A 16,152-nucleotide genomic window follows, 5' to 3' on the forward strand; every position below is an offset into this window, starting at 1 on the left:
CTATTGAGTCCATATAACATATTATGTGATTTGTTAAACCAAATTTAACTTGTGAACTAACTTAGGCATGCCTATATAAAAAATCTAAATTTTCTTCCACTTTGACATTAGAGTATTAATTTTGAGTTGCTTGTTGACAAATATAAATTAAATCAATTTCAATCCAACATTGTAACACAATAAAATGTGGTGAAATCCAAGGAGTATGAATACTTTTGCAAGGTACTTTATGTAGTTGAAATATTATATTTGAGAGGAAGGCACTTGACCAACGTCAGATTAGGTTTAACCAAAAATCATAAAACCCTTTTCAAAGGAATAGGTGCAACCCGTGCTCATAATTACATATTGAATGATTTATGATCTATTTCTGCTTAAAAACATGACATTCCTTATGTTTTCTTGTCTTACAGTGGCAAGAAATGGGACGATGACTGGATCAAGGCCGAGGACCGCGTTTCTCCAGTTTAACCTACTTTATGCACAAATGTATTCCTCACTCTCCCTCACATGTATCACTGTCAATCATAAATGTTTGGCCAAATTCACCATGATTTACCATTGAAACATTTATGGAGCATCAGCATGCCAACCATTTGATCTTAATCAGTTTCATGAGAATATGCATTTAGATATTCTTCATATAAAGTGAGCTACAAACGTATCGCAAGATCACATCCGTACACATGAATTGTATGTTCCTGCTGCCAGACAATTCCTTCTGCAAGAACAGTGGGTACGCAAATATCTCTCCACGCATCATGTTGAGGCTCCTTAGAAGTATTCCTTGGCGGCAGACGGCAACTTCGAGTCCCTCTTCATCAAGTTTGTTGTTTGTTTTCCTTGATGGCTCTTTAGCTGCTGTCCACTGGGATGCTCCACATACCCCTTTTCCATAACCCTAGACAAGGGAAGTAGAAGAGTATAGGTAGAAATAATGTTTTCGGGGGGGGGGGGGAGTGTTAACGGGACAGTGGTTAGGTTTTTAAAATCTAGATGGGGCGCTGAGCTACTCCCTGTGTTCGCTACAATGGAGATCAGAAGTTGGAAATTGACTGTCAAAAAGAAGCACTTGTAAAGTATTATATTTGTGAACAGAGGGAGTGGTGTAACGACCCTGGACTTGGAGAGAGGATTACCATCTCTCCAAAATGATGTGTTTTTATTGGAATAGTGTCTAACGAGTCTGCCTTTGAGTCAGATGGCTCGAGGCCAGTCCTATTTCACAGATTAGACGATACACAGGAAACGTACATGTTTAGTCTTTGTATGGACATAGTTCACAAAGTCAGACATCCTCATCCTTGCAAATAAATACGCCATCAATCCTTTGTCATCACTCCTTGAAAGGATATGTGAAATACATTAAATATATGACATATGAAATAGCAATCAACCTCAGTAACTGATTGTGGGACACTTGACAATGTTGATAATTCATTTCATTACAAACTCAAAACATTTAAGTTAAAAATGACCTCCACTGCATTTGAAAACGTTCACACTAGACAAAGAAAAGGCAAACCTTGTTTGGATTGTTTAAATGATATAGAGTACGGTGTTATTTGATAAATTATGAATAGTTTTACATACCCTTTTTTGAATTGATACAGCTTCTTGTTCCCATCCACAGACACTGCAAGCATGCTGGGTGAACAGGCTGGAAAGTCAAAGTACTGTATATCACAGACCTGATCCATTTCAGAGCGGCAGTACGTCCACTCAAAGAAGCTTTTTTGAAAAGTGTCCCCACAGATCACTCTGTTCTGGTGAGGGAAAAATACATAAAGAAAATACTGTATATTCAATACAACAATAGTATAAACAAAACATACTATAATTCACTATGGCTGACTGGATTTGAGTTAAAGTAGGGCCAGTACATAGTGTTGACAGCAAAGCAGGTGAAAGTCAATGCAAAAGTAAGACGAGTACTTCTGTTGTAAACAGCAGGAAATATTGGATGCAAGAGGGGCACAGATAAGGTGCATGGCAGGACAGTGGTGCAGGAGGCTAACACATACTGTAGCAAGAGACCTGAAGTTTAAACATAGTTATAGTACTGGAAATAAAGTTATGTTACACAAAGTGTTGTAACATAGTTAACCTGAAGTCATACATTGGTAAAGCTGAGTATAATTGATTGTTACCCTGCCAAAGTAGTCAGTACGTTGCTCCAAAATCCGCATAAACGCCAGACGGGACATTCCTGGGGCTGACACTTTCAGCTCCTCAAAAGAGCTGAACAGATCTACATGGTATATGATGTCACAGTTGACAGTTGCAGGCCAGTACCCATTCTTTATCAGATCTGCCAAGTTTGCTGTCCAGGTGCTAAGACAAGTTGTGCAGGTAAGCACAGGCACTGTGACATTGTAGCGACCTTAAGAAAAATGTAGTCTGAATTAATGTTGTGTTACATTGCATTGCTACATCACTGTTTGGTTCTTGTAGATATTGCACATACCATTTATTCCTACAAGTATTATACGTTTCCCAGGGCCAACATGGATGGTGCTTGTCAGGCAACCACATATCACCTCTGGTACATCCAATGGTAAGAAACAATCAAGGACAATATTTATATTCAACAATAAACAAGAATACATTTGAACTTTGATATAACACATTCAGCCACAATTTGTTTTTAAACACACCCTGTTCATGAAGTGCATATTTGCCATCACTGTGGAGAGATATGGCTGTAGTTGGAGGAAAGGGCGTGTAGAACCCCTCGATCATGGACTCATGTGCAGGGGGAACTTTGCATGTGTAGAGACATCGCAGTAAAGCTGTTTCGGCAGACAGTCTCTACATCGCAGAATAACCCTTTTCACATTGCATGACTGACAGATCTTCTGAGAAGCATGCTCTGCAGCCAGCAGAGAATCTACCATCTCAGGCCTGGACTCCCTCCTGTGAGTTCCTTCCTCACACTCCAACTGTGTGATGCACCAGGCACAGCAGGATTTGAACACTCAGGGTCTTCTAAGTCAGCTAGGAGGATGTTAATTTCTCTATAAAGTATTGCTTTTTTGAAAACACAAAAATGGGAAAATGGTTCAATTAAGAATATGATACAATTAATCTATTAAAACACACATAGGGCTGTAAGTAGGTGACAGCAAATATATCTGCACAATCTATGGTGTGACAAGCCAAAAACCTCAGCTTTGATTCTACAGTAAATTCAATTACATGGCAGACCAAAATGTTGAGTAAAGTCTAAATTGGAATATCAAACAATATAACTTGATCCCATCATCGAATAGAAATTCTGAATGTTCTTAAAACAGCAACAACACACTGAGTACAAAACATTATCTTTCCCTGACAGACTGACCAGGTGAAAGCTATGATCCCTTATTGATGTCACCTGTTAAATCCACCAGTGTAGATAAAGGGGAGGAGACAAGTTTAAGAAGGATGTTTAAGCGTTGAGACAATCTAGACATGGATTGTGTATGTGTGCCATTCAGAAGATGACTGGGCAAGACAAAATATTTAAGTGCCTTTGAAAGGGGTATGGTAGTAGCTGCCAGGTCCAACGGTTTGTGTCAAGAACTGCAATGCTGCTGGGTTTTTCACGATCCACATTTACCCGTGTGTATCAAGAATGGTCCACCACCCAAAGGACATACAGCCAAATTTACACAACTGTGAGAAGCATTTGAGTCAACATGGCCTGTGGAATGCTTTCGACACCTTGTAGAGTCCATGCCCTGACGAATTGAGGCTGTTCTGAGGGCAAAAGGGAGTGCAACTCAATATTAGGAATATTTTGTACACTCAGTGTATTTTGACTACAGAGTAGGAGAACTCTCCTTTCACAATTACAGACAGTGGTTACAAAAGGAACCACTGTCTGTAATTGTGGATTTGAATGAATTCAACTAAGACTAATTCTATAATGTGGAATGGCAGATTGCTTCATATTAAAGGAAATGTGGAGGAAAAAGCTCTGCCAGGATGTTGTTATTGCACTCTGGACAGTGATGCTAAAATGTTGAAATTGTCTCTACACTCCAGCATTTTTATTTGCTTTGTCGAGAAGCTACCTGCAAGTAAGTATTTCGTTGGATCGTGTTACCATCAGTATCCTGTACATACGCCTAGTAAAACTTGCAACTAGACATATAAAGTGCCTTCATTTCGAAACGGTAAATCAGAAAAGTCTAAAAATACCCTGAAATAAAAGGTGACATTCTGTACTGTAACCTCATATCAAACATTTGATCTCAAATCTGAAATTCTGGAAACACATTTAAAAATGTTGCATCACTGTCAAAATAAAGATGTAGTGCAGTATAATTCAGTAACACCAAGATGACCCCAATTTTGAAAGTAAAACCATTTAAACATACCTATTTCTTCATCAATGTTTAAAACTGGAGTGGATTCCAATCTACTGGTCCTCATCTCTAAAGTAAGATATGAAAAAAAGGAAAGGATTAGACTTCAAGGGACATTCAGAAGTTGATAAAGCCATTTTGGGATTTATATTAATGCTATATGGTTAAACCTATTATTTTAATAACATTGATGGTAAGTTATTGCAATAATAGCTCTGTCAATAAATTGAAAGTGGTTACATTTCGCCAACCCTTTACTCAGCTTTTAACCAAAACAGGGGAAGGGAGTGTGTTTTTAATTCAAAAGATTTGCTGGAATTCTGACTCCTTTCGTTAAATATGCATTTTCATCAGAGACAGGCAACAGTTAGAGACAGGGAAAGGTGGGATCAGACCTGCATGTAATGTATTATGTACTGTGGGTAGATGGTACTAGACCGGCCTACGGCACGGCAACAAACGTTTGATATGCTATGATACAGTATGTTTGAAAGGAAGAAGTCAGATCAGGGATCAATGCAATTAAACACCTAGACAGGATGAAACTTACCAACAGAAGTGGATGTAGTTACCTTCCTGGTTTGAGAAACAATCTGTCCTCTCTCATCCCTTTGTCTCCATCTGAACCTAATCCCTGGAGGCTTGTTTGTCTTTTTCTTCTTCTTTTCCTAAAAAGTGCATTTCAATTATCATGGCTGGCCCACTAATAAAAGTCTCCCACAAGCATGGCTTGCTTGTGCACATATGGAGCACAAGCAATACTTTTATTTTCACATAAGGTGAAGTGATTTGTCAGCTGAGGAAAGGCACCTGCAGTAGACCCAGGTTCTGGCTCACTCACACTGCTAACATGTGTAGAGGTTCACAAGGATGCTAACAAGTGCACCCTTGTGCCTCATGCTCAATGGGCAATATCATTGATGCCCGTGTTCAGGTCATATCACGGAGTTTACGTTTATATTCACATTTGTGGCATGTGGGGTCTACTTTGACAAACATAAAGCAATGATAAATCATAACGCTGTAGTTGTGTTGGGAATATTTATGCACGTATGGGAGCTGTAGGGGTTGCATTATGTGACGACCCTCCCACTCTGTCTGCCGTATTCTCTCTGTTATTTCCTTATTAGGATGCTGGTGGGCGGAGTTGAGAGGGTCGTCAGCTACATGGGAAACACCTGGGCCCGGTGTCTCCCAGGATAAATACACCACTTCCCCATTCATGGAGGAGACTCTCTCCATGCTAACACCCTTTGTAGATTGTGTTGTGGTTCTTGGTGGCCGTTTGTTTGTTTGCTTTGGCACCTTTCATCACCCTGCATTATCACATTCATGCATGCAAAACACTCACTTACACTACTGATTACTGATTACACACACCATTGTATATTATACTTAGTTGCTTTAGGTAATAAATACATATTTTGCTACTCCTTATCTCCACGTTGTCTCCCTTTGTTACGGGCTTTGAGCCGGTTCGTGACAATTACCAGTAATGTACGACTTGTTACATTACCCGTTCTGGGTTGAGCTCCTCAGCCAGTCTTTTTGCCTTTTTAATAGCCTCATCCAGTTGGTCTTGGGGGTCCTCAGAGGCCATACCATCTCAAAAGAAACATAAAAGAGAAAACTTCCAATCCTAACACATTCCTTCACATAGTAACCTCCCCCGTCTATGAGAAAAGCTGCATGTCATTGATAGCATGTGTGTTTTACTATGTCCTGCAGATCACTAAAGGTCTTCATCCTCCTCCACACAGACTGACTGATCTACAAATCACTTTGCATAACAAATACATATCTATTATTACTTGCAAATCAGTCAGTCTGTCACCATTTACCAACAATGCACTATTAGTCTGTCACTTCCTTGTTCATGTTGTTCTATGGCATGTGTGCAACTCCTGTCCTTAAAGTCTACAGTGTCTACATGTTTTGATCAATTTAGATCATTGACTAGTTAGGACCTCCTCTCACCTGATTGTCTTAACAAGATTTCATCAACTCCTTTACGTACCTCCTAGGGTGCCTCTCTCCTTCTTCCAAGGAGAAGTCACAATATGAATACAGATTAAATGGCAATGTGTATTTCTTTGAAGATGCAAAGAGGAAAAAGGGGAATATATAGCCTAATGTATAGGTGGCTAAAATAATAAGTGAGAATGATATCCAAATATACGCAAATAATGCAACAAACATATCCACACATTCTATTCATATCCACTACTTCCGGCGCCGACAGAGATGGCCGCCTCGCTTCGCGTTCCTAGGAAACTATGCAGTTTTTAGTTTTTTTACGTGTTATTTCTTACATTAGTACCCCAGGTCATCTTAGGTTTCATTACATACAGTCGAGAAGAACTACTGAATATAAGATCAGCGTCAACTCACCATCAGTACGACCAAGAATATGTTTTTCGCGACGCGGATCCTGTGTTCTGCCTTACAAACAGGACAACGGAATGGATCGCATGCAGCGACCCAAAAAAACGACTCCGAAAAAGAGGGAAACGAGGCGGTCTTCTGGTCAGACTCCGGAGACGGGCACACCGTGCACCACTCCCTAGCATTCTTCTTGCCAATGTCCAGTCTCTTGACAACAAGGTTGATGAAATCCGAGCAAGGGTAGCATTCCAGAGGGACATCAGAGACTGTAACGTTCTGTGCTTCACGGAAACATGGCTCACCGGAGAGACGCTATCCGAAGCGGTGCAGCCAACGGGTTTCTCCACGCATCGCGCCGACAGAAACAAACACCTTTCTGGTAAGAAGAGTGGCGGGGGCGTATGCCTTATGGCTAACGAGACATGGTGTGATGAAAGAAACATACAGGAACTCAAATCCTTCTGTTCACCTGATTTAGAATTCCTCACAATCAAATGTAGACCGCATTATCTACCAAGAGAATTCTCTTCGATTATAATCACAGCCGTATATATCCCCCCCAAGCAGACACATCGATGGCTCTGAACGAACTTTATTTAACTCTTTGCAAACTGGAAACCATTTATCCGGAGGCTGCATTCATTGTAGCTGGGGATTTTAACAAGGCTAATCTGAAAACAAGACTCCCTAAATTTTATCAGCATATCGATTGCGCAACCAGGGGTGGAAAAACCTTGGATCATTGTTACTCTAACTTCCGCGACGCATATAAGGCCCTGCCCCGCCCCCCTTTCGGAAAAGCTGACCACGACTCCATTTTGTTGATCCCTGCCTACAGACAGAAACTAAAACAAGATGCTCCCACGCTGAGGTCTGTCCAACGCTGGTCCGACCAAGCTGACTCCACACTCCAAGACTGCTTCCATCACGTGGACTGGGATATGTTTCGACAAGGCCAGATAACAACATTGACGAATACGCTGATTCGGTGTGCGAGTTCATTAGAACGTGCGTTGAAGATGTCGTTCCCATAGCAACGATTAAAACATTCCCTAACCAGAAACCGTGGATTGATGGCAGCATTCGCGTGAAACTGAAAGCGCGAACCACTGCTTTTAATCAGGGCAAGGTGTCTGGTAACATGACCGAATACAAACAGTGCAGCTATTCCCTCCGCAAGGCTATCAAACAAGCTAAGCGTCAGTACAGAGACAAAGTAGAATCTCAATTCAACGGCTCAGACACAAGAGGCATGTGGCAGGGTCTACAGTCAATCACGGACTACAGGAAGAAATCCAGCCCAGTCACGGACCAGGATGTCTTGCTCCCAGGCAGACTAAATAACTTTTTTGCCCGCTTTGAGGACAATACAGTGCCACTGACACGGCCTGCAACGAAAACATGCGGTCTCTCCTTCACTGCAGCCGATGTGAGTATGACATTTAAACGTGTTAACCCTCGCAAGGCTGCAGGCCCAGACGGCATCCCCAGCCGCGCCCTTAGAGCATGCGCAGACCAGCTGGCCGGTGTGTTTACGGACATATTCAATCAATCCCTATACCAGTCTGCTGTTCCCACATGCTTCAAGAGGGCCACCATTGTTCCTGTTCCCAAGAAAGCTAAGGTAACTGAGCTAAACGACTACCGCCCCGTAGCACTCAATTCCGTCATCATGAAGTGCTTTGAGAGACTAGTCAAGGACCATATCACCTCCACCCTACCTGACACCCTAGACCCACTCCAATTTGCTTACCGCCCAAATAGGTCCACAGACGATGCAATCTCAACCACACTGCACACTGCCCTAACCCATCTGGACAAGAGGAATACCTATGTGAGAATGCTGTTCATCGACTACAGCTCGGCATTTAACACCATAGTGCCCTCCAAGCTCGGCATCAAGCTCGAGACCCTGGGTCTCGACCCCGCCCTGTGCAACTGGGTACTGGACTTCCTGACGGGCCGCCCCCAGGTGGTGAGGGTAGGCAACAACATCTCCACCCCGATGATCCTCAACACTGGGGCCCCACAAGGGTGCGTTCTGAGCCCTCTCCTGTACTCCCTGTTCACCCACGACTGCGTGGCCACGCACGCCTCCAACTCAATCATCAAGTTTGCGGACGACACAACAGTGGTAGGCTTGATTACCAACAACGATGAGACGGCCTACAGGGAGGAGGTGAGGGCCCTCGGAGTGTGGTGTCAGGAAAATAACCTCACACTCAACGTCAACAAAACTAAGGAGATGATTGTGGACTTCAGGAAACAGCAGAGGGAACACCCCCTATCCACATCGATGGAACAGTAGTGGAGAGGGTAGCAAGTTTTAAGTTCCTCGGCATACACATCACAGACAAACTGAATTGGTCCACTCACACAGACAGCATCGTGAAGAAGGCGCAGCAGCGCCTCTTCAACCTCAGGAGGCTGAAGAAATTTGGCTTGTCACCAAAAGCACTCACAAACTTCTACAGATGCACAATCGAGAGCATCCTGGCGGGCTGTATCACCGCCTGGTACGGCAACTGCTCCGCCTCAACCGTAAGGCTCTCCAGAGGGTAGTGAGGTCTGCACAACGCATCACCGGGGCAAACTACCTGCCCTCCAGGACACCTACACCACCCGATGTTACAGGAAGGCCATAAAGATCATCAAGGATATCAACCACCCGAGCCACTGCCTGTTCACCCCGCTATCATCCAGAAGGCGAGGTCAGTACAGGTGCATCAAAGCTGGGACCGAGAGACTGAAAAACAGCTTCTATCTCAAGGCCATCAGACTGTTAAACAGCCACCACTAACATTGAGTGGCTGCTGCCAACTGTCATTGACACTGACTCAACTCCAGCCACTTTAATAATGGGAATTGATGGGAAATGATGTAAAATATATCACTAGCCACTTTAAACAATGCTACCTAATATAATGTTTACATACCCTACTTATTCATCTCATATGTATACGTATATACTGTACTCTATATCATCTACTGCATCTTTATGTAATACATGTATCACTAGCCATTTTAACTATGCCACTTTGTTTACATACTCATCTCATATGTATATACTGCACTCAATACCATCTACTGTATCTTGCCTATGCCGCTCTGTACCATCACTCATTCATATATCTTATGTACATATTCTTTATCCCCTTACACTTGTGTCTATAAGGTAGTAGTTTTGGAATTGTTAGCTAGATTACTTGTTGGTTATTACTGCATTGTCGGAACTAGAAGCACAAGCATTTCGCTACACTCGCACTAACATCTGCTAACCATGTGTATGTGACAAATAACATTTGATTTGAATAAAACACCATTAGCCGTCATGCATTGCATTCAATCTATACTGAAAAATCTGTTCTGAAAAATCGAAAACAGTACATAAAGGCATACAACCACAATGTTTTAATAGGGATTAAAAAAGACAAAATATCTATATATTCATAACGTAAAATAATAAATAATGAAATACAGGCGATCGCGTATATGGTTGTTGCAAAGGCTTGTGTGCCTACTGGTTAAATTCATATATGTACAAAATGTATTTCAGCAGATTTTGTGCGTTTTTGTGCATTTTTGTGTGGTTCAATTCGTTCGAAAATACACTAATTAAGTAGCACATAAATTTGTGTATTTTCGAACGAATTGAACCACACAAAAATGCACAAAAAATGCACGAAATCTGCTGAAATACATTTTGTACATATCTGCGCGAATTGAATGTGAGGCTGGGCTGAGGCTTCAGGCTAGTTAGATTTAATGCCATATTCCTGTCAAACCTTCTCAGATCTCTGAAGTGCACAGGGCGTTAGGGTTGAAGTTTCACATTGGGATTGGGTCAGTACAGCAGTAATGATACCTTGCCTAGCTGCCGCTACATAACATAGGCCTTACACAACAGATCCCTCTGCTGGACATGGATCATGTTACAACTGATCTGCCCCGAATAGTGAAAACCAAACTCTATAAATAAATCTTATGGTTTTATCCATTTTTGTCAAATTCTAATAGACAAGAGAACATTTGAAAAGGATGGCACTGGCCATATATGAATACAACAAAAGGCTAAAGAGCAGGAAAACTAGAATTAAAAATTATTATTGGGTTAAAACAAATATGTGGGGTAAAACTGATACATACATTCCCAGAGAATTAGAAAATAGCATTTCAACATCATTGGTGAACACACACAAGTAGAAAGAACCCCTTTTCAGTTTGTCCTACTACCACCTTGAGTTTGAGTTTATTATCACTGGGAGCATGAGTAAAACATGTCACATTTTCATTAAAACGAATACAATAGATATTTGATTGATATATAGAAACATAGATGGTTGATAGAAACAACATTGAAAAGGCTGTCATTGTACTTTTTTCTTTCCAATGTTCCAATAAAGGTGTCAGGGAATGATGTCTGATGTCGTAAATCCCAACACCCGGGAATCTGAGTAAACACGGCTTCTGTGGCATGCGAAGTTGTTCCTCGCCGCTTCGACCTCTGCAGCCGGTAAGTGAAGGGGAGGCAAATGGAGGTCTGCGCAGAAACATTTTAACAATCAATCTTCTATCTAAAGTCGTTTTGGATCCACACCGACACATCATTTATGTGAAGACAGTTGTTTTGCACATATCATAATTTATGGATTCGCTGTTTCTTAATTTTTGGGGGAGAAATTCTCATCGACCTCAAGCTCTTTTTTTTTAGAGAGAAAACCAGGTGACTCGTCTTTAGTTGATGATCAGTCAACACATTAAACCAATATGTACGCCTGTGCGAAGTTCATCACTACTCCTGCACTGGTGAGTTGTGAAAGTAATGATAACGTTACATATAAGTTGTCATAGTATAATGTTGATTAGGTACGTGGGCCTGCTGAACTTGTACTTATTTTTGACTTAGGAACTGCTGTAACGCAATTGTGCACACTGAATGGCAAGTAACGTGGTTGAAGTGTTTTTTATTTATTTTTTAAACCAGCTCTTGGAAAATAACTTTACTTATCACCTAAGCTAGGTAGCTAGTTTTAGCTATGCCAGCGCTCGTTAGCTAGCTAATGAGCTTTCTTTGTAATTTCAAGGTCATGCAGAAATAAAGTACCAAAGACTGTTTCTGAAATACGAAGGGCTTCATTTGGCTATGTGCATTGGGGTGGGTATAATTTGTGGATCGTTCCAGCAGGATCTTTTCCAAAAACTTCATAAATAACAAGGTTGCCAACAAACAACGCATACAAAGTTATATAGCGGCCGAATTATAGATTGGGTCGGGAGTGGGCTATTTCATTAGGTTTTTCACTTACCATGTTTATTCTAAAAAAAACTAGTAAAAACTAGCTCTGTAACTAGTAGCTTGCTATGTACCATGTGGTACTGCCCACATCTGACTTGTAAAGTTGGTCAGTTGTGATGTACATGTGATTGTCGTCCCCCTGCGAATCAATTAACAAATGTTTTTTTGGGGAGGTAGTGTGTTTGTAATCAAGTTGATGAAATGGAAGTTGCATCATTTAATGTTACTGTTTTTCAATGTACAGGTCCGTTCTGGATCCACTGCCTTATACAGACCCCCTCTCTGCGTCTGTGCTTTCCCAACCGGATGTCAGAACAGGAGAGGTGAGTGTCTACCTGCGCCTTTACCCTTTAGTTCCCTTACCTCCAGGAACAACAACTTATATGGTGCTACCTTTCTAGATTTTTTTCCTCAGGTAAAATGTTGCAGATAGAAATGTTACATAAGAAAACACCCCTCTGCATCTCTTCTAAGCGATACTGAACCTCTGCAATGATCTGAATGTTGTCTTAATCTTACATGTTTGTAATATTTATCTTCAAGCTGTTTTTATGGTCAATTTGGTCATTTTAGTCCCCCCAAAAATATATTATTATATTATTATTTGCTCCCTGGTTAGTACTGCCACAGAGCACCTTTTTCCAGGTAGCACTTGAGGGGTTTCCAGACTAGCGCTGTGAGCAGAGACATTGACACAGCAGCCAAGATCATTGGCGCTAGAGCTGCCACAGTTGGAGTGGCCGGTTCTGGTGCTGGAATCGGGACTGTGTTCGGCAGCCTTATCATCGGATATGCAAGGTAAATATTGCCATTAGTAGATATGGTGCCCTACTATATATCCTCAACAATGTGCATCTTTGCTGATTTTTCTCATATGCTTTTTTGACATGTTTAGGAAAATGGTTAACAATTGCTATGGCTGCAAGTCTCTCCCGCAGCTTTGATTCATGGATCTAACAAACTTGTTTTTCTCCCCAGGAACCCCTCCCTAAAACAGCAGCTTTTCTCTTACGCTATCCTGGGATTTGCCCTCTCTGAAGCCATGGGTCTGTTCTGCTTGATGGTTGCTTTCCTGATCCTGTTTGCAATGTAAATATGTCTTCTGCAGATGGTGATCATGATTTTGAAACTACAGCTGTGACTACCTATTTTACTCAAGCAACCAAAATTGTTCCGTGTTGGACATGAAATTGTACATTTTCCAAGTTTTTGTTGAAGGATGACAAAACAGAAGGCATGTATTGTAAAGATGTTACCAATTACAGAATTAAAATTGCATGCATTTCACTATTTAAAATGTGAGTTATTTTGTATATTTCCTTGCAAAACACTTTCAAAGGAACACCAGATTTTGGATTAAGATGTATTTCTCTATAGTGTGTGCCCTTGAGCTCAAAACAGCATATAGTTATGTTAACTGCAGGTTGGTTGCAATCAAGTGAGTTTAAGTAAATTACACTACTTTTGGTTATCATGTGTTTCTTAATTGCAATAAATCATCTTTCACCGGTGTAATACAATTTCCTCTATTGCTGTTCCATGAAGATAAATGGTCAACATGTTTCTGCTTTACATTTATTTTAGGGGCTTTTGTAACTTCCATTTGATGTATGTTAAAGTAGCCCAGAGATGCTGATCTTGGGTCAATTTTGCATTAGGATTGGGGAAGTTGATCTGAGATCTTTATCTAGGGGAACATTTATTCCAACGCCATACATTCCACTCGATCTTGGAAAATATTTTAGATTTGAGATGAGATTTAGTTCAACTGTTGGATTCCATATGAATAGACACTTCCAATCTCTTTGTAGTGAGGTAGATCACAAACTTGCATTTTGAGATTATAAACTTCTTGAGCGCTATATTAATAGCGGTAAGTAAATTTCTCACAGTGGTTAGATCCTGTGCAGAGACATGAGCACTAGGCTTACTCCCTGTGACACAAGTGCCTGGGCTTTTGAATTGACCCCGTGTAGACGGTGCTATACTGCACGGCTGTAACTCTGCGTTGTGTGGGGTTGATTGAGACTATAAACGTGGACTTTGGAGATCAGGTAGTTTTAATCAAACAGAACTCTCTGCATCCTGCATCTGCATCCAAAAGGAAATAAAACATTTGTAGCGCACGTATGTTCTGAGAATCGTCGCCGCTTTCTCTCTCAGTGAATCAAAATTATTTTTGAATACAAACATTAATACACTCTCCTTATTATACATAACATATTTGACATAGATAAGGGTTACAACAGATGCACAATAGGAGGGACTGGGATCATTCGAGGAATTAGCCATCGTTCACACATACAATAGCCTGCTAATACCTTAGCTAGCTATTAACCACATGTTGAATTCAGAATGTTGATATCATCCTAAAAAGTACAATTAAAAGTACATCTTAACAATACCATCCACTTATAAGTAACCTCTAAATATACATCATTATTCATGAACAAAACACTGTGTGTATGACTTTGTACTTAAAATAATCAAACTTTTCTGAAGACAGAAAAAGCGTGCCTACCTCTCTCAGTGCATCAAAATTATTTGAGCACGAGCACGCAGGGCAAAACGTAAGTACACACTCCCCTTCTCCCAGGATGCAGGCATATGCATAACAAATCAACACAACATATTAATATATGAACCTGGTGAAATTCACATAGTACTTTAACAACTGTTACACCCGCATTATCGCTTGCATTGCTTTGTAAGTCGCTCTGGATAAGAGCGTCTGCTAAATGACTTAAATGTAAAATGTAAATGTAGTACTGGGATAGCCTTTGTTGGAGCATACCTGTTAGCTTTGGCTGGGCACAAAGGAGGATGATGTAAAACAGGGAAGGGGGGATTAATGCAACTGGCTGTATGTGAGTGGACGGCGAGCTGTGCTGATAAATGGCTTTGGACCTGTCTGATCATGACCCCCCCTGGCTATGACCATTATTCTTCAACCGCTCAGCCCATTCACACTTCCAAAAACGAACTGCTTCGGCTCCCATCCTGATTTTTAACTGTTTTTGTTTAATTACTTATATGCTTTGTATGTATTTCAGCTCTTAGCCGCCAACTACAGCCTACATGTGTAATAAAACGACTGCTATACTTATATGCTTTGTATGTATTTCAGCTCTTAGCCGCCAACTACAGCCTACATGGTATTATGGCACAAGGCCTGGGTTTATCTGGCTATCCTGCTCATGATCCTACAAGATCGAGTTGGTAGCACACACACCATAGGTATTTTGCATTTATGTTAATCTTCCTGGGGTCCAGCAAAATGAAGGCAGTTATACAACTTTTTTTAAACATTACAATGCACACAACAGATTTCACGACATATTAAGTGTGTGCACCTCAGCCCTCTACTACCCTCTACTACCACATATCTATTGACCGGTGGCACAGGAAGTAGTGCTCTTGCCTCCGCATTGCAGGATCTATGATTCGATAGCTCAAACATTGCCTGTACTAGGCAACATTTTTTTTTTTTTTACCTTTATTTAACCAGGCAAGTCAGTTAAGAACAAATTCTTATTTTCAATGACGGCCTAGGAACAGTGGGTTAACTGCCTGTTCAGGGGCAGAACGACAGATTTGTACCTTGTCAGCTCGGGGGTTTGAACTTGTAACCTTCCGGTTACTAGACCAACGCTCTAACCACTAGGCTACCCTGCCGCCCCGGTACGCATTAGGTTTATGGATCCTCTCCTTCTCACATGGTGGAATTAACTGGATTGCTGCTGATGGTCCATGCTTTCCGGGATCCTTGGGACTTCCCAACTCTGACGTTACTCCGTTGAAGTTGAAATTTGGACATCCTAAGGATCCCAGATAGAACTAACCCTGCCCCATCCTATTCTGAGCAGCGTCACATGGTAACCATGGTAACACATTGACCTAAAATTGAGTGTGATGGTCACGTGATATCACAAGATGGCGACTTCGTTATAGATGGATACGGTGATGTGGTGTAAGTACAATGTGTTGGGCTCAACTATATTGTCTATATGCATCGGATAGAGTATATATTGGCTTTATCCCCAATGCAGATAAATTAATGTTTGCATCTACGCCTGTTCGCGATCTTTGTATTTGTTTATTTTTGCCATGAAGTCGGCG

The 16,152-nt window shown here is 41.2% G+C and overlaps 2 protein-coding genes and 1 pseudogene across 2 annotated transcripts in view; 2 read left to right on the forward strand and 1 right to left on the reverse strand.

Moving 5' to 3' along the window:
* Positions 1-774: 774 nt before the first annotated feature.
* On the reverse strand, positions 775-3,752 carry LOC115131124 (uncharacterized). Its single transcript, XM_029662727.2, has 5 exons — positions 2,658-3,752; positions 2,468-2,542; positions 2,151-2,383; positions 1,594-1,766; positions 775-901 (listed from the first exon to the last, which is right to left on the reverse strand). The coding sequence occupies exons 1-5, from the start codon at positions 2,740-2,742 to the stop codon at positions 775-777; spliced, it is 693 nt and encodes a 230-aa protein (XP_029518587.2). The 5' UTR covers positions 2,743-3,752.
* Positions 3,753-11,221: 7,469 nt separating this feature from the next.
* On the forward strand, positions 11,222-13,542 carry LOC115130451 (uncharacterized; annotated as a pseudogene).
* A 2,396-nt stretch (positions 13,543-15,938) lies between these two features.
* The window catches only part of LOC115130450 (N-chimaerin), a 54,526-nt gene continuing 54,312 nt past the window's right edge, over positions 15,939-16,152 (forward strand). The window contains exon 1 of the mRNA XM_029661616.2: positions 15,939-16,003. Within this exon, the coding sequence (XP_029517476.1) occupies positions 15,985-16,003 (19 nt within the window). The 5' untranslated portion in view covers positions 15,939-15,984. The remainder of the gene's footprint in view (positions 16,004-16,152) is intronic.

Source organism: Oncorhynchus nerka, linkage group LG6, assembly GCF_034236695.1.
Source record: "Oncorhynchus nerka isolate Pitt River linkage group LG6, Oner_Uvic_2.0, whole genome shotgun sequence".
Taxonomy (NCBI): domain Eukaryota; kingdom Metazoa; phylum Chordata; class Actinopteri; order Salmoniformes; family Salmonidae; genus Oncorhynchus; species Oncorhynchus nerka.